The sequence below is a fragment of the Uloborus diversus genome, chromosome 6 (assembly GCF_026930045.1).
Source record: "Uloborus diversus isolate 005 chromosome 6, Udiv.v.3.1, whole genome shotgun sequence".
Taxonomy (NCBI): Eukaryota; Metazoa; Arthropoda; class Arachnida; order Araneae; family Uloboridae; genus Uloborus; species Uloborus diversus.
The window spans coordinates 63,391,742-63,411,459 of NC_072736.1; the positions used below are offsets into that span (position 1 = coordinate 63,391,742).

Sequence of the window (19,718 nt, forward strand, 5' to 3'; positions counted from 1 at the left end):
ATTCATCCAATTCGTTTTTAATTAATTTAAAAATTATTTTTAATGTCACATAAAAGGCAAATATGAAAAATTATTTTTAAAAAATCGAATTGTACCACGTTTGAAAAGCAAGCACTAATAAGAAACAAACAAACAAACAGTTACACAGTTTAAATGCAGTTACTTGTTTTATTATAACTTCACCGTGAAATTTGGTTATATGTTTAGTTGATTAATACACTTATGGTAGAGTCATATAGGGTCATAAACTTTTCATACAGGGGACTCTAATAACTCATTGGAGCTATCTGTACAAAGTACCCCCCCCCCCCCCCCCCCAAAAAAGAGAGACACCATAAAATGAAAGAGAAAAGACTCCTTTAAATACTCCTCAACCCCCCGAAAAAAAAATCAACGGCAAAGTTTGTTCCATGATCTGCAGGGGTGCCCTTTCCTTCAAGAGTGAGATCCCCCCCCCCCCCCAAGAACGAAACCAAAATACCTGTAAAGAAAATTTTAATGGCAGCGCAGTTCTGTCCCATGAACCCCCCCCCCCCCAACACATACAACCATGCCCGTCATATGGGGGGATCAGGGATTCAATTGCCCTTTCCCCCTGGATTTTTTGTAATGTTTCTGAAATTGGGCATTTTTGTACGAATTTGGTGGTTTTTTTTTTTTTTAATTAAATGCATTGCGCACAATCTGACTGATTCGAGCACTTATAATGTAAGTTTCTAGAATGGAGGGGGGGGACATTATCCCCCTCCCTCCATTCCAGAAAATTTGAAATGGCGGGCCTTTGGGACAAAAGACACATTGCTACAAACTTACATACATGCTTACATAATAAAGTGCTCGAATCAGTCAGAGCATGCATAAATCAAGGGCGGATCCAACTTCTGCTTTTGGAGGGGGGTTATTCAGAAAAGGGGGGGAGGGATCGTGTCACATATTGCTCTTCTTGAGCTCAAATGGGGGGGGGGGGGTACCCGTCCCCATCTGGAGCCGTTCCTTAATAAAATTTGCAATGGATAGCAAATTTGCTTATTCTATACTTTGTTTAACATAAATTTCTGATTTCAGTACGAAGATAAATTTTTTGTTTTAATCAGATCAGTTTTTTTTTTTTTTTTTTTGGTGCATTTATTTCTTTGTTTTTTCGCAGCCCCAATGCAAATGAAATGCTAGAAAAAATTTTCGTTAGTAAACTCCTAAAATCCCATAGTTAAAAAAAAAGAAAAAAAATTCGCAAAACAAAATTTTGAACAGGCATCTCGTTTACAGGATCAATCTGTGAGCTCAAGGCCAAATTGCAACTGTTATTCCCTCCCCCGCCCCCCCTCCTCGACTGCCTGCATACATAGACATTTGTATGTGTAATTTTACGGAGTAACTAAGAAAATATTTCCATTTTAAATTAGTAATAAAAAAAGAAAGCTTCGATTATTATCAAAGGGAGTTTATTAAATACCTTCAATAAAGCATTGACATTTTTTCTGGTGGCTGGGCAGCTTAATTTTAAATATAGTCAAAATTTTGCCCAATATTTACTAACGAAAATAATTTCAGGTATATAAATTAGTATCAAAGTCTCAAAAATCATATTCATCATACCAACATAAAGGTAGTGTTTGTTGAAAAAATTTCATCATTCTCTTCAAATTTTCTAACTTTCTGGTTTTGTCTCCACTTATTTAACAGATGCTTCTTAACATGTGAAATCTACATTTTTAAATTAAAATGTAGCTTTTTTTTCTTTTTCATATATTCAAAACTAGGGAATAGAAACGCGGACCATCGTTTTCCCGAAAAGTTTCACTTTTGGTTTCGATTCTATCCCATAGCGCAGGTGTTCCCAAACTTTTTCAATTCGCGGCAGCCTTAGAAGAAATATAATTTTTCGAGGCATCCCAGTCTTTATTGATCATATATGTGTACGAATGTTACCGTGGGCACTTCGTGGCATCTTTTCGCGGATTAATCGGTAAAAATCGGCTGAAAAAAATTGTTAAAGTGGCCGCTGACCGATATGCTAATGCATTGTCGCATCTCTACTCCGCACCAGGAAAAAAATGACGTTGATTATTCCATTTAAATTCTTGAGTCACTAGAAGAAAAAAAAATAAATAAATAAAAAACTTATATTTAAATTTTTTTCTCTCCATAAGGGAGAAAATGAGTAAAATACACGACATATAAATCCCCAAAATGGGGGAAGAAATCAATAAAATATTTGTTAACTAATTAGTCTCATTCATTTCTATTTAACTATATTATACTTTATCCTTTATTTTGCGGCCTCTTGACAGAATGTACTACACCGATCCCTTCCATTTTGGTGGAACTTAGAAATATCAATCATGAATTTTAATCTCTTTTTGATATTTTCAATTTGGCCAGGTTCCATAGTTGTGGTACGCCCTTTGTTAGCACAGCCATAAAAATATATTACTTTTTTCAATTTTTCAGAAAATTTGAAGTGATAAACAAATGTTCACACAACAATTTTTAATTTTAATCTATACATTGTCTTTATCAATAAAAGTATTAATTTGAAATTAAACCCTGCCAGTGTTTGGAAAATAAACAAAATCTGGAAAACTAAGAAATTACAACAGAGAAAGCGAAAATGAGCGAGCTCTATTTACAATTCGTGTATTGATTTAAAAAAGGGAAAAGGATATCCTCTCTAATATATAAATAAGCATGTCCTTGATGAACATTGCCTGACTGAGACAATTTCTCCCACTCATCAATTAGTCAGAAACTAATGCTTAGTTTCTCTAATTAATATTTCATTATACCTTTTATTAGTGTTCATTTTCAAAAGAGAAACATATCCTCTGTAATATATAAATATACAAACAATTGATGAACTGTATGTCTGAGACAATTTCTTCTACTCATATTTAATCTAACATAACTGAACTAATGCTTATCTGCTACATTAGCAACCAGACTTCACCTGATTAAAATGGTTCCTCCCCTTTCTAGCAAAAATAAAGTTTATAAATTGATGTAACTTTATCACACTTGTAAGATATCACACAGAAGTAGCAAGTTTGAGGGTTTGCAAAAATATAACTATTTAGTCGAAAAAACTAAATATACAGACACATAGACTTGGATATAAGAATTTTATTTATAGCTACACAAAAATATAGGCACCATTTCAAAATATGTAATCTTTACTTTGTGATTAATGAAACAGAAATTTGATACATGGTTATAAACAAAACTCTTTTAATAAAGTTGATTTAATCTTGCTAAGCAGGTGGTGCAGTTGATGCCATTATTTTTTTCAAAAGCATCTTTACTTTTAACATGAAGCCTTAGGATAACCATATAGCAATACAAAAATCTTCGGTTTTCCCTTTGGCCCAGATCAGGGATTATGTGGGGTTAATGACATCAGCTTTGATTACTATACTACATGGAATGCAGCTGAGTCCCTGACCCTAGAGGCACCCTTGGGTAAGATATCAGGACATGAAAAAAATAGCAATGAGGTATCAAGGAATAGGGATTACTTTGTGATGATGACTCACTGAGCAAAGCATGGGATGTTCAAAGAAGCTCCCACACCTGGAGTAAAATTTCTTTATACATTTCTATAAAGGTTGTGTAAAGTGAGGAGAGAGAGGTTTTTAAGGAAGTGATATGAGAAAAAAAAAACCCTTTATTTATAAAAAAAAAAAAAAAAAAAAAAAACACACACACACACATATATACAAAAAAAAGTTTAGTTGTGCTAGTCATTGGAAATTAAGGCGTTCAATAACACTAATTCCCCACACTTTTGGTTACACTTCATTATGTTTAGTGAAAATATATAATACATTCAAATCTCAGACTGGTTCAAACTTCAAGTTATGGGAAGTTACCACAGCCCCTCAAGGAATATTTGAGATATTGAGAGTTGATTGTATAACACAAATAAAAAAATGTTTTCCGGAATTTATTCCAGACGATTGAAGACCTCAGTGATCGTTAGTGGTGACCAGGGCTTGTTAAAATATATCCATGGTTAAAGTACAAGTTCCCATGCCAAACTGATACTTTTGGGACTGCTGGATCAGGGGTTGCTTGGGCTCGCTGGTCTGAATCAAAAAACCAGAACTGTCTTCAAGGCCTCATCCAACTGGTTAATCTCCATGTTGTAGTAAGTATGGGGACTATGGAATGTTGAGAGAGAGAATCCATTCTTCAGTTGATTCAGTAGCTACTCTTCAGGCTCGGAAAAAACCGAAAAGCACAAGCAGAGTTAATGGCAGCAAATGAAGCCAATTCCCTCTACAATGTGCCATTCAGTCGGGAATTTCCAGCCTCTGCAACTGGACACCTGAATAGTTCTTGGACTCTGGGAAGAAAAAACAATTTAATTTAAAAGCAACAATATTATACAATGCTAATGGACACAATACTGTTTTTCATCCTGTTCAGAAAAATAATATATTTTATTTCTCAACATGTTTGTAATTAAAATATTTTGTCAATAGGTTACAATAGTAAAATAGCTGTTATCAATAGCTTATTTGCTATTATTTTTTTTGTCATCTATTACACCAAGGTGTAACCATGTATTATATAAAAAATTTACTTAGCTATGATTGCTTCATAATAGAGATTATATCAAGAATAGAAGCAAGACACATTCATACGAAAGATTATTCAAGAATTAAATGCATTGCCTGTGTATTACAAGAAAATTCTCTAAATATAGTATGGCACAAAACCAATTCAAGTTGAGAATCAAGTTTCATAACAGTCTGGGAGTAACCCAAGTTTCCAATTAACACAGATTAACAATAGAGAATAGCATCCATAAGAAAGTAACAATTTTAAGATCAAACATACCCTCACTTCTGTTGATTCAGTAATTACTCTTCAAGCTCGGAAAAAAACCGAAAAGCATAAGCAGAGGAAACGGCAGCAAATGAAACCAATTCCCTCTACTATGTGCCATTCAGTCAGGAATTTTCAGCCTCTGCAACTGGACACCAGAAACAGTTTTTAGACTCTGGGGAGGAAAAACTTAATTTAAAATTTGAATGCAACACTATAACAATGCTAATGGAATGGCATACAATAGTTCTAAATAGGTATCCATCCTATTCAGAAAATAATTAGTATATTTTGCTTCTCAACATGTTATTAATTAAAATATTCTTCAACAGGTACAATAGTAAACTAGCTGTTATCAATAGCTTATTCTCTTTAACTCTTTTTTTGTTGTATATTACACTAAGGTGTGACCATCTATTATAAAAAAGAATACTTCAGCTATGATTGCTTCATAATATTATATCAAGAATATAAGTAAGACAAATTCATAAAAAGTATTATTCAAGAATTGAATGCACGACCTGCTTATTACAGGAAAATTCTCAAATTATAGTATGATACAAAACCAATTCAAGTTGAGGATCAAGTTTCATAACAGCCTAGGAATAATTACACAGATAAACAATATAGAATAGTTTCAAAAAGTAGAACTGTAATAAATTAAAATAGATTGGACATCTTTCTGCGAATGGAGAAAAAAATCTCAAGAATAAAAACAAATATCAAGCAGTAAAAATCCTCAACATATAAGCACTTTAACCTGGAGCGTTTGTTGCTGCTCACAGCTACTGCACCCCACATGATACTTTGATTTTAATATTTCAGTATTTATCCTTAAGCATGTGACAATATCTGGAACTGGCAAGAAAATCAAATCTGCATGTTATTTTTCTGAAAGTCATGAAGCAATTCAGCAATAAAAGCATGATTGACAGATCTTTTAAAGGATGATGAGTGAATTATTTAATTTGAGATTTCCATTACACAGAATTCTATTAAATAGCAGAAGCTAGAAGGAAAAAAAATGATTGTTTGATAACTGTTTTATAATTCAAAAAGGTAAGAATCTGCATCAGATGAATATACTCCTGTTTAAAAACATAATTTGGTCAATAGGTACCTGCATTTTGAAAAAGAAAAATGATTAAATTATTTTTCTTCTAGAAAATACCATATTTTGCTCCTGTCTGTAACTTTGCAATTTTACTCAAATGAAACAGATACACTATATAGGGAGCTAAATATAATAACTATTGCAGAAATAGTTATTAGTTAACAGAGAAATCACATTTCGTCTAACGAGCAAAGTATTAAGTTCATAGCAAGAAATTATTGAAATCAAATCCTTATTACTACATATCCATAATAACGACGTTCATCATTGAGCGAAACCGTTTTGTAAGATACTATTAAGATGCATTTCTTTAGAAATTAGTTGATTTAATATGAAATCTACACTGACTTACAAGCCGTTATCTAAGTTTACTTATGCTTTAATTAAAATATGAATAAAATTGTACCATTGTTTGTTTCCTTTATAATTCGAAGCAAAATCCTCTTTGTTCTCATGTTCACGAGCGCCAAACCATTACGAGATCACTTTGAAGAAAGAGAAATACATAAATTAATCATTTCATCTCAATAGCTCAATATTAAATACATTGTAACATGTTATTGACATCAAATCACATTTATGACATTTAAGATCGAGCGAAACCATTTTGCAAGTCATTAGGCAGTTTTTGAATAAATATTCGTTGAAATAACAAATGAAACTTGCAACATTACTAATTTTCAAGAGTTAATTTGTGTTTTTGTGAAACATAAATTCAAATTAATCATTAAAACGTACCTCACAATCACCTAAATCTTCAGGCCCCCTCGTGTATTTACCGTTTGTTCGCGCGTCAAACCATTGCGTCGCCAAATGTCAAGGTTGCCGTAAATTTCCCTGTAAAAATCGCCAGGATTTAGCTGTAATTAATGTCCGCCTTCAATATTTAGAATAGACAACAAATGAATATGTTGCCATTTAGTTAAAATAAATTGGAAGATGAAATAATCAGCCAATCGGAAGCAGCCTACCAAAGCTAAACAACTCAACTCTTAATATTCGTACGGTCATTTGTTATTGTTTTGTTTTCGTGGATTTTTGAGTTTTTGTAAGTAAGACAAGTTTTATTGTTATGTTGATGTTTAAAACTCATCTCTCTGAAATATATTGAACATAATGTTGAAATAAAAAAGTAACAAAAGCAAATTGTTTACTTTCTTTCTGTATTCAAAGTAGATTTCTTTTAGCTGACTTAAAATGCGAGCATTTGTGATAGTTTTAATTTTTATATGCAAACGTTTTCAAATGTAACAATCTGTTAAAATTCTGTGTACTGATAATTACTTCGAGTTCCATTAATTTGTTCTATTGTGTTCTTTGATAATTTTTATGAACATTGTAACCGCTGACAAATAAATTGTAAACGTCAATGAAAATAGGAAAAATATAAAAAATTTTGTTCCAGTGTTTGTGTCAGAAAAACCAATTAAATGTTCAAAAGAATAAAAATAACATTGGAAGGAATTATTGTTTTAATTACAATTTTCGACGAAAAAAGAAATTATTATTGGGTGCATATTTTTCATTTTGAAAGTTTTCTCAGTTAACATGTGCAAAATTTTTCTTTCAAAACATTCCGTAATGTTTCTTAGACTATTTAATGTTCATGGTTCTGATATTTTACAATTCTTGGCCAATCTTGGAATTAAGAAAAAATTTCCACTGCTTGTCAGGAAGAAATAAATAAATACTTTTGCTAAAAAAAGCAAAACTGATGAACAAGGTTGGAAAGGACGAAAGTAACCGGAAAAGGAAAAGCTATCCACAAGTTTTAGGGAGAAAAAGAACCCTCTCCCTTATGGTCATACATAGGAAAAGATTTAATCCTGTGGATATAAATGCATCCATTGCAGTAGCGCAGCTAGAAATACACTCTGGAGGGAGTTTTTTTGATGAAAAATACCTTTTGGAGGGGTTTTTTTTTTTGATGAAAAATATCTCCTGGAGGGTAGGCAGTTGATCAAAGATACCTTCTGGAGGGGATTTTTTGATCAAATATACCTTCTGAAAGGGGGTTTTTGATCAAAATAAAACTTTCATATGCATGAACTATTGTATTAGAATTTGCATTAATGTTGAAACCAATGGCTTTGGGGGGTGTTTTCACCCCCCTAATTCCCCCCCCCCTTTGCTGCGCCACTGATTTATTGCAAATTTTTGTTAAATATACTTAATGTTATTGTTAAACATTTTCATGCTTGATAATATTTGAAGTTGAAATTACTTAGGTTCATATGATTCATTTAGAAAAAAGTATATCTTTATTCCGTCAAACTGAATGGGGAATTAATGTTATTTATTTTCGACAAGCCGAAATTTATTTAGTCAAAAAACTGAATTTTATTTCTTGACCGTGGTTAGATTTTCCTTGCTAACGTAACTCCATAAATCAAAGTTGTTTTTCCCTCCAAATAGAATGAACAAGAGGAGAAGAAGAAGAAAGGAGTCCTAGCAAGTGAATCTAATAAATCTCTGACATAAATTTATAAGTGGAACGCAGCTTTTCTTTTTTACAAAAAAAGAAGAAAAAAAAACATTTAAACAAACTCAGATTTTTCGGATTTTGTTACAGTTGATGCTAGAATTTAAGTCACAGAGTATACCTGACAGATGAAGATATTTTATGATGCATAAGTGAAAATCGTCAAAAAGTTTCTGGTGTTGAAGAGAAGCAAGAACTTGATTGAATGTAAAATTAGCTTCCATTCAAAGATATTAGAAGAGCGGCAGATGTATTTCGCACTTTCATAGAATCCTGTCCGAATGTTCAAGCTAGACTCATTGTTCACAGATTTTTTAAATAAAATATCTTTATTTTTGCCAAGAAAAATGTATATTTTTAAAAACTTAATTTGTTTTCCAACCTATGCAAACTCTTGAATTGATATAGTAATTATATTGTATGTTAATTATGTATAGTAGATATATAATCTCCTTCATATATTATTCTATCAATTTTTCGCATATAAATTTGATGAGTTTCAGCTGTTTTTTTTTAATTTAGTTTTGTTTTCAATGAAGCAAAGTTTCGATAACTCGTTTTTTTTCGCTTTCCCTGCAACTTCGATTGTTTGAAGTTTTGCTGTATATAATTCCCATTTTAATGTAATTCAAAGGAACTGATGTGATATACCCCACCCTTGGCGACTTTTTCCTGTTGGCGCCAAGAAAGCGTCGCCAAGAAAACGATGTATGACGACATATGTCATACATCGTTCTTAGCGATGCTTTTTTAGCGCCAACAGGAAAAAATCAGATAAAAAAACATGATCAAAGCACTTCAGAACATAATATATATAAAAACAACATAAAAGCACAACAAAAAACATCACGAATATATGCTTCAAAAATGTACAGGGCCGGGGTTTTTTGTAAACATATTAAAATACAATGAAATAAATTATTGTATTAATTACAAGTCGAAATTAATGCATTAATTTTTTTTTCATCATTTCTCCAGGATACGAGCCCTCGGTCTCATAGTACTTTCGTAATGAGACCTTGGCTCGCCGACCCTGCCTCGGTCTCATTACGAAAGTACTATGAGACCTCTGGCTCGCCAGGACCTAGCTCCGCTCGGTCCGTTATCCCTCCGACTGTTAATATACATTACAGTCGGAGTATGGTCACAATTATGTATATTTATGTATATTATGCATATTCATGTGTATGTACACCCAAGGGTGGCTCCTTCCGTTCAGTGTACAATAATGACACAGTTTTAAGTGTGAAATATGCACCATTATTGTGCAGATTTATTAATAAAATTCAGCATTTTTAAGAGTACAACCGAAAGAACTTTCAATTGTTAACATAAAACTCAGTACCTAAAGGAGGCACGTTAATGTCTAAATAATTTGTGGCATCGATAAGAATTAACTTTTAGAACAAAATAACCGTACTATTTCTGTAAAATTAATTTACATACAGTAAAAATAAAGTTAAAAACTACAAGAACCCCTCAAGGATTTGTAAAAACAAAGAATTTTGGAAGTGAGAGGTTTTTTTTTTGAATTCTAAAATAAAGAACTTACCTTTTTATATGGTATAAATGTTCACACTCAGTCTAAAACAATACATCATATGACAATGGCACGTTACAGATACACACCACGTTGGAGTTAACTTTTAATTAACTTTCAAGTTTGAAGAAACTGGCATTTTCTAATGTTTTTACTTCAAAACACAACTACTGAATTTAAACTAACACAAAATAAGCATTCCTGTAAGGTATATTGCACGAAACAACACCACGTATCTCTCCTGCGTGAAACCCAAACAACCTAAGTAAACAAGTTTGAACAGATCTGTACGATTGCCTTCGGGTTGCTAAACACAGGTTAGTTTGGCCAGGGATGCCATGCATAAAAAATTATCGCCTCATTGGCGAGAAAAATATTTTAATTTTGTGCAAAAAAATCGAATGTCGCCAAATGGGGGGGGGGGGGGGGGGGGGGGGGGGGGGTATATCACATCTGTACCAATTCAAATAAATGCTCAAAGGTTTGTTTTTTCCTTTGTAGATTTGTTTTTGCTATACAAAGTATGAAGATTGAAGGATATGGTTTCTGCCTGAAACATATAGTGTTTTCTGACACTTTATCAAGTTCCATCTAAAATGTCTCAAATGGGAACTCATGACTGTTGCTCTGTAAGTTTATGCATTATTTATAATTATTTCGTAGCATATGTATAACGGCAACAAATTGTGCTAAAACGGTTTTTTACTGCATCCTGATACATGCTTATAATTGGAAATTATTTGGTAAATCAGAATTTTTGTCAACACAGTCAAGTAAATTTTCGATTTCATTTTTTTTTTTTTTTTTTTGGAGCCAAAACCATGTATTAGACTTTTGGACCCTTCAAGCTAGATTTTTGGAGTGAAGTTAGTTTAATATTAGCTTCTTCCTCTGTTAAGAAAGTTAACAGGGGGAGATAATTGTGGGAGTAATAAAGTTCAATGTGGGGAAATTTTCTTGTCTCTAGTGGTGAGTGAAAGCAAGTTTATTAGTTACCACTCTTCTTTTTTATTGCTGCTTTTTATGTAAACCAAGAAGATTTTATGTAAACAAATTAGCATTTGAATTGCTACTAAACTTTAAAATCTATTAGTTAAAGTTAAAGTTAATCTAACTGATTAATGGCATTTGATGTTAATTTTATAATCAATGATTACCCATGTGAACCTGAAATCATTTCATTTTTAAGAGGAATGTTTTTTGACTACTTAAAACAGTTATTCATATTTTCATTCAAAATTTTACTGATGCATAACTTTTAAACAAAGAACAAAAATCAGCCTTAAATTAATTCAGCTCCAAAAAAGATTTTATTACTGATATCATAAATTTAATCAAGTGCTCTGGACAGTGTCATACCACCACAAGTGGAGGGTCAAGGCTCAAGAGTTCATGACCACTCAATCCGCCTTAAACCGTAGACAGTGTTATCCGTCCACATTGTATTTAAACACTTTACAAGCAGTGACAGAAATTTTTTGTATCCAAAACCTTAGATTAATTCATGGAAGGGGGGGGGAGATTTTTCTTCAGCATGAATCCCCCCCCCCCCCTAGAATGATCGTCTGTATCCACCCAACCAGTATGAACCCACCACAACCTCAAGACTTAGAAACAACTAACACAACTTCACAGCACTATAGTCGAGGCAAATCTAACCTAGTAGCACTGGAAAGGCTACATAGATACTAATCACAGCATTAGGGCGCTGCCAGGTTAGATTTACCCCAACTTGCTTCTAAGTTTTTCAATATAACTATCAATTGCTTTATTTTTAAGTGAAAATCTAGTTTTCGGAAGCTTTGACAAAGGAATAGTGTCGACAGTTGTTGTATTGTCTGGGGTCGAAAATCAAAGCTTTTTGCCATCGGCTTCCATGTGAGTGGGTTTTCTTAATTGCTGAACTTGCGTTTTGTCATGTTCTTCAGTTTTTGAGCCGTCAAGATGCTGTAATGGTGAAGATATCTTGTTGCGTTGAAATTTCTGGAGATAGAAGAGATACATGATAACACTGGTTGGTTTAGAGAGTGGCAACTGTGTAGCAAATTGGAATATTATTTTTAGTCAACAGTTATATTTTTACTTAATCGCTGCATGGCAACTGTGCCACCAGTAATCTTGACCTTTAATGAACAATGTATGTTTTCTGATCATTGTCTGTACCAATAATTAAATCAGTGGATGTATTTTTTATTGTAGTATAGCATTGTGACTGGGGGAAAAGTCATGTTCATATGCTTTCCTACTGTTCACACAATTCCTTTATTAAATTTTGTATAAAATAGATTTATGAGTTAGAAATTTCAAATAGAGCATGAAAAATACGGGTTGGCATTTTTTGAAATTTTGATCTCAATGATTTTAATAACATTTAAATTCTATTCTCCATCTAAACCTTATTGATTCTGTCATAAAGGTGGTTGAATCTATATTCTGCAAGGTTCGCCGATATATACCAGTCGATATTTATTTTGAAAAAATGATGTTTTGATATTTTCAATATTTACTTTTTCCAACTATTGTATTTTCAATATAAAAAGTATATTAATCATAGTAAAATTGTTCATTTATTATTAAAAACAACCAAAAAGTTATGTACTTTATTTTTATGATGTATAATACATCATTAATATAACAAAGTTAATATAATATTCCTTTGTTACTTGTGTTTTATATTCATAAAATTATTATTAATGTTCCAATTTCAATTCATATTATAAGTGCCAAACTAATTTTTAAACATTACTCAGAAAAAAAGAAAATGTCATATAACAGTCCACCGACTAATGCATATTTTTTTATTTCTGAATCATATGACTAAAAGTAGCTAACAGAAGAAGAATTGGTAAAACAGCTAATGCTAAATTATCTTCAAAAATTGATCGAAATGTAAAATGAAACATTAGATATTAATGATAAAAGAAACATCAATTTTAAGTCTACATATTACAACTATAACATTAGAAAATAAAGAGTGATTTGAGGATGCATTTACTATTTTGAAGACTTTGCTAATTGAAAATATCATATATATGTCAAAATATCCCATTTATATCAAAACATCGGATATTTTCGAATCCTGATATTCTGACAAAAAAGTGACAAGTCTGACAAAAGCAGCGATGAATTCAAAGGAATATTTTATATAGAAAAATTATAAGTATTGCTACAGATCACAAATTATATTCTGAAGACATAAGATTCAAGCAGTAACTAAAATACCCAATTAAAAGTAAATGTAAATTAACAGGGTGGCAACAGATCAGGGAAATGTCAGGGAACTTTATCACTCAGGGAAATATCAGGGAATTTTGGAAAAAAAAAAAAAAAACAAATTCTGGGAAACTTGATCAAATGAAGGGAAAAAATTTTTTTTCCTTGCAAAATGAAGTACTTTGATTCCCTACGAATTTTCTGCCAATTATTTGTTTTAAAAAAGTAAAATTAATGAGGTGCGATTATACAGTGCCGCATATTTGTGCATCTTTTTTCCTCAAGGTCAGAGTATTCAATCTCAGTATGAGCTTCCTAAGATTGCTTCTGTGTCTGTGAAGTTGTTTATTATACTTAGCTTGAATTTTCCTTTCACGCATTCCAAACTACGTAAAATAAACAACCTACAGGCAAAGAGGAAGCCATCATTAATGACTTAGCGCCCTTGCCACTACTCATTGTCTTGAAGTAATTAGCATACTGTTATCACAAGTTCAAGAAAAAAACTTTGTTTTTTAAATTAGTGCTGAAAAAATATTAAAAGCTATCACTTGGCATTTTTAATTTTGACTGAAAATCAAATTTGTTTTTTTGCCATGGTATTATTTGTTGTCACTTCAGATTACACGAAGGATTTTTTTTTCCAGACTTTAAAACTCTTTTATTTTAAAACCATATGCATATGCATTTTGAAATTAATATATGTATATATATATATATATATATATATGCATTTCAATGTTGTTTGTTACTAAAGTAATCTAAGATTTTTTTTCGATAACTAATGAAATCATTTGAAATTGAGTTGTGTACACAGTGCGTCCAATAGAAAAGGTGACTGACTTAATATTTGCGGAACTATTAGCGCTAGCTATGAAAGAATGATTGCATTAAATGCACGCACATTTCAATTATTACAGTCGACGCTCGATATAACGACCATCTCCGTCCTAGAGAAAAGGGTCTTTATAATGAGTGGTCGTTATAAGAGGTAGAAGTCAAAAAACATATATGCATGCATCACGCATGTTACGTTGCTCCAATAAATTTTGCATTTTTTCAAAGATTCCAGTTAAATTCCTAAAGTATTTTTTATCATAGACATTTTTTTTTAAAGTAATGGGTGAAAAATATTGTGACAGATTTTAAAGTAGAAAATGTGGGAAAAAAACTGATTACATACTTAAAAATCATTTATTTAAAAATCATACTTAAAAATCATTTATTTTCTGAAGATAAAATCAGAAACACTTGTTTGCCTTTTTAATGCACATGATTTTTGAAAAACACAATTTTCCATTTCAGTTATAGGTGATAAGTAGTGTGCCTTTGAAAGAACATTTAAGAGTCCCTTGAACATTCGAAACTTTTCACACTAGAAACTTTGGTCTCAATTCCTTCTTCATCTGATCATGATACATCAATTTATTTTTGTGCACAGTATCGAGAAATAGTTCATCTTCTGACAGATGCTTGACACATTCTAAATCAGAATCGATGTTAGCATAATTGTTTTAGTTTAACGCTTCATCCAGTTTCATTTTCTTAAAAACATTTTACAGCATTTCATCTTCTTCAACGAAATTTTCATCTTGGATTGCCTGACTTCAGCAAGTTGCTTTTGCATTTCAGCAGTAGATTCCAATTTCTTTTGCTTTTCAAAATCAACATGATGAAAGCAATTCTTGATGGTCTTTTCTGAGGCTTCATCCATGCTGCTTCAGAGAGATGCAAAACTGTAAAGATCTTAAAAACCATGTGATCAAACACCAAACTAACATTAAATGTGTGAACCCCTTTTACTTCGGAGTCCGAAAATTTCACTTTATTCCCCCTTTATTTTTTCTGTGCTGTTTTGAGTAGTAATCCCCCTCCACTCCCACCCCCTGTCAAAGTTGGATTGAACACTGAAGACTACATGTGGCTTTCCGTAAACAATAATCAAGGTCATTTCAAGCTACAAATTTGTTTATTGGAAAAAACACCGGAAATAGTGTCCGCTGAATTCGGTCGTTGTATTGGATTAGAAGATACAGAATGGTCGTTATACCGAAAGCAAATTAACATTAAGTTCATAGGGACATAGTTTGGGCTTTTACCACTGGTCGTTATAATGGAATGGTCTTTATAATGTGTGGTCGTTATAATGTGTGGTCGTTATAATGAGCGTCGACTGTATCTGGATTAATTTCAAAGCGTTGGCAGCATCGTTTGAAACGTGATAACGCAAATTCTAGAAGAAGTCACTTGACCTCGGTCGGAAAAAAAAAATGGAGCAGCGCGCTAACATTCAATTTTGTTTTAAATTGGGCAAAAGTGACACAGAATCTTTTGAATTGATGAAAACTGTTTATGGTAGTGAAGTACTGAGTTGTAAGAATGTTTTTAAGTGGTATGCAAAATTTCGTGATGGTAGAGACAGCTTAGAAGATGATCCAAGACAAGGTCATTCAGTAACAGCTCGAAATGATGAGAACATTGAAAAAGTGACCGAAATCCTACAAAAATGATCGTTGTGCCTCTACTCGACTCATCAAAGAACTTACTGGCATACCTAAATCCACTGTCCATCTAATTTTAAAGGAAAATTTAGGCAAAAGGAAAGTTTGTGCTCGCTTTGTACCTCACACATTGACTGACGACCAAAAACATTGCAGAATGGAACACTGCAGAGACATGCAACAAGCGGCCACTAGGGATCTAAACTTCATGGCAAACATTGTAACTGGTGATGAAACCTGGTGTTTCAAGTATGAACCACTCACAAAACGTCAGAGCGCGGAGTGGAAGAGCCCAGAAGAGGCCAAACCAAAAAATGTGCTCATGGAAAAAAGCCAAATCAAGACTCTCCTCACAGTTTTCTTTGATTCGAAGGGTATCATCCATAAGGAATTCATGCCAGAAGGTGAATCAGTTAATGCTGCTTACTACTTGAGTGTTTTGATGCGTTTATGGGCGAGAATTCATCGAGTTAGACCTGAATACCAAAACCAAGGGACATAGTCTTTTTTTTCATGACAATGCGCCAGCACACAAAAGCTTGGTTGTACATAACTTCTTGGCCAAAAAAAGTATTGTGGTGCTTGATCACCCTCCTTATTCCCCTGATTTGGCTCCAGCGGATTTCTGGTTGTTCCCCAAATTGAAATTGGCAATGAAAGGCAAATATTTTGCCACAATTTCAGATATTCAGGCAGCTACGACGGCTACATTGGGGGCAATTCCAAAAGATGGGTTTGAAAAGTGCTTCTAAAAATTTCACGACCGCTTCCAGCATTGTATTGACTCCCAAGGTGTGTATTTTGAATAAATCATCTTGTAAACTAGAAAAAACTTATGTCTTGTACCTTATTTAAAATCAGTCCCCTTTTCTATTGAATGCACTGTGTACGTAAGTAAATATTTAAAAAAAAAATTTAATAGTTAAAATGCTGTATTCATTCATTAGGACCTAAGTTCTTGATTAGAGAATAACTCAATATGACTGGTTGCTTAAAGATTTCAATTTGTTTTACATAAATATGTCTATTATGCCATGTGCAGGTGAAGTGCAGTAACTGCACATTTTTCATTTTTTTCATTTATTGTATGTTATCTTTACTGTACATACTCGCTTGTTTGGTTTCCTCTGAAAAAGAGGCATGAAAAAAATGTCTAATTCCAACATTTTCCTATTGTTTGTACTGAATCCTTGACACTTTTCTTCAAATGTCTCAAAAACTAATTTCTGCAGATACTGCTGTTTATTTGCACCCGGCAGTATTATTTACGTAAGTAAAACTACCTTACTTCTATACTATAATTATCACTTGTTATTCTTGCCGCAACAATTGTACTGCTTGAAAATTAAGTTCAAGATTATTTCCATTTGAATTTTTTAGTTTTATTGTGGTTAGATATGTCTTTAAGAGTGGTTTTAATAATTTCTTAAAATTCTTATGTTAACTGGTGCCTGGAAGAAAAGTATTTGTTTTAGATTTCCTACAATATTCCTCTGTCGATAATTTAATGTACTATTTTTACCAAAAAAATTAAAAGGAGCATCTTTTCAAAAAAAATTTTTTTTTAATTAACAGCTTAAAACATTTTAAACTCTGCATTTTGTTCAATATACAATGGTTTTCAGGTAATGTAAAGAAAGGAAACCATGGTAACGTAAATCAGGGAAATTCAGTGAACTTATCAGGGAAAAGTCAGGAATTTTTTTTTCCCAGTTCCTGTCACCACCCTGATTAATGAAAAGAAGATCAAAACAATTAGACTTTTTGTTGTAAGTTTAATTTATACTTTACTTGTTTGCGTGGAAACAAAAGAAATGTTTGGAATCTTTAAAAGTAATAAAACTTGTTCAATGGCATAAAAATTTTATTATAAAATTGTATCTTAAGACTTTTTTAACTATAGCAATTTTTGATCAAAGAAAAAATCTGATTCTTATGCATTGTTTTAACAATTATTTGTTCAGTTTTAAAACAATTAGTAATTCTTAAAAAAAAATGATACTTTTGCTTTTTTTTACTTACTTAAAATGAATATTAAACTTCTAAATTAACTTATTTTTCTAATTGCAAAATATCTTCATTGTTATATCTTTACAGGGAAAATTTTTGTATCCCATGGAGTCTTCTAAAAAGTGTCATGTTCTTATTGGGTGTACAGGTAGTGTGGCAAGTGTGAAATTACCTGAACTTTTGAAGCAACTGCTAAAGCAAGCTATTGATGGTAGACACATGGAATTAAAAGTGATAGCCACTAAAAATTCCTTCCATTTTATTCCAATGCAAGAAATGCCTACAAATGTTACTGTTTACACAGATGAAGATGAATGGGCAATGTGGAAGCAAATGTCTGATCCTGTGTTGCATATTCAGCTGCGAAGATGGGCAGATGCTTTAGTTGTAGCTCCGCTTGATGCCAACACCATGGGGAAAATTGCTAACGGATTATGCGATAATCTTCTCACTTGCACCGTAAGAGCTTGGGATCGATTGAAGCCTTTGTTTTTCTGTCCTGCCATGAACACGTACATGTGGGATCATCCCCTGACTGCCAAGCATGTGAAACTACTGAAAGAGCTGGGGTACACTGAGATTCCTTGTGTTGCCAAAAGACTAGCTTGTGGTGATATTGGATATGGTGGCATGGCAGAAGTTAGCACAATTGTGAGTGAGGTTGTGAATCGGTTATTTTAAGTGGCAAGAACTTTAAGAAATCTATCTTTTTGTTTTAGAAATTATATTTTTGTTACATTTTTATGCCAAGAGATTTGATTATCATATATGAGTTATTGTAGAGATTGTATATAATATGTATGTATTCAATTGCATTGTTGCTATATAGAATTGTTATTTTTTGAAGCTTTTTAGATCATCAATATTAATAAACATTTTTTTATGAAGATATTTAAAAGTTTTGTTTTAAAATTATTTTTTTTTCATTGATAATTTAATTATTAAAAAGAAACTTATAAGTCTGAAAGTATTTGTTTTGAAAAAATAAACAAATTATAATGAAAAGAGGAATGATCCAGACCTAGTTGACCTACAGGGTTTGTCCGGAAAGTAATGAGCCTTATTTTATTGTGACGCGACCGTACACCGCCGAGCGGCGCGATCGCTTGGAAGTGGTGGGGGGAACCCTAAGCTTTCCAGCGAGCCATGCCTCAGTCGCCTCCGAGCTCTGAAACGGTGAGGACGTCATTTTAAGGAGATCCCTGTTTCGCGCCCTTGTCATACTAAAAATGGAAAGAACGATTGAGCAACGCTACGCGATAAAATTTTGTGTCAAAGTGAACAAAACTGCCAAGGAAACCTTCGATATGCTTCAGGAGGGTTACGGGGAGGCTTGCATGTCCTATTCGCAGGCAAAAAAGTGGCACAAAGCTTTCAAAGAGGGTCGTGAGGATGTCACCGACGAGGCCCGGTCTGGACGCCCTTCAACCTCGAAAACGGACAACAATGTGAGTTGTGTGCGCGAATTGTTGAACTCAGACCGCCGAATGAGTGTTCGTTTGTTGTCAGACTCGTTGAACTTGCCGAAAACAATTGTCCATGAGATTGTGTCGGAAGAATTGGGCATGCGAAAGATTTGCGCAAAACTTGTGCCCAAAGTTTTGACCGATGCTCAAAAAACGCATCGCTTGGAAGTCTCCAAGGAGATGAAAAAAATGTGTAGGGACAACCCTAATTTTTTGGACAACGTCATCACTGGAGATGAGTCATGGATATTCGAGTACGACCCAGAAACGAAAAGACAGAGTGCGGAATGGCACTCCACGGCGTCGCCTCGCCAGAAAAAAGCTCGAATGAGCAAGTCACGCATGAAATCAATGCTCATTGTCTTCTTCAATGTTAAAAGAGTAGTGCATCACGAGTTTGTCCCACCTGGCAAGACTGTTATGGGTCAGTTCTACAAAGAAGTGCTTCAACGGCTGAATACCCGCATCCGAAAGGTAGACCATCCAGTCTACTACACGTCACTTCTAAAGAGCTTATCGGTCGAGAACTTCCAGGGAGCCTTCAATTCATGGAAATCGCGCTGGC

At 33.1% G+C, this 19,718-nt stretch overlaps 1 protein-coding gene across 1 annotated transcript; it reads left to right on the forward strand.

The window, feature by feature from the left end:
- Positions 1-6,947: 6,947 nt before the first annotated feature.
- On the forward strand, positions 6,948-18,650 carry LOC129224500 (phosphopantothenoylcysteine decarboxylase-like). The gene is made up of 3 exons (XM_054858963.1): positions 6,948-6,989; positions 10,465-10,592; positions 17,775-18,650. The coding sequence occupies exons 2-3, from the start codon at positions 10,560-10,562 to the stop codon at positions 18,366-18,368; spliced, it is 627 nt and encodes a 208-aa protein (XP_054714938.1). The 5' UTR covers positions 6,948-6,989; positions 10,465-10,559; the 3' UTR covers positions 18,369-18,650.
- The last annotated feature ends 1,068 nt before the right edge of the window (positions 18,651-19,718 follow it).

Excerpts from the sequence above, each read along its gene's own strand:
- LOC129224500 (XM_054858963.1), top strand. The coding sequence starts at position 10,560 with ATGTCTCAAATGGGAACTCATGACTGTTGCTCT. Across the intron at positions 10,593-17,774 it reads GAACTCATGACTGTTGCTCT|GGAAAATTTTTGTATCCCAT; the intron begins GTAAGTTTATGC and ends ATATCTTTACAG.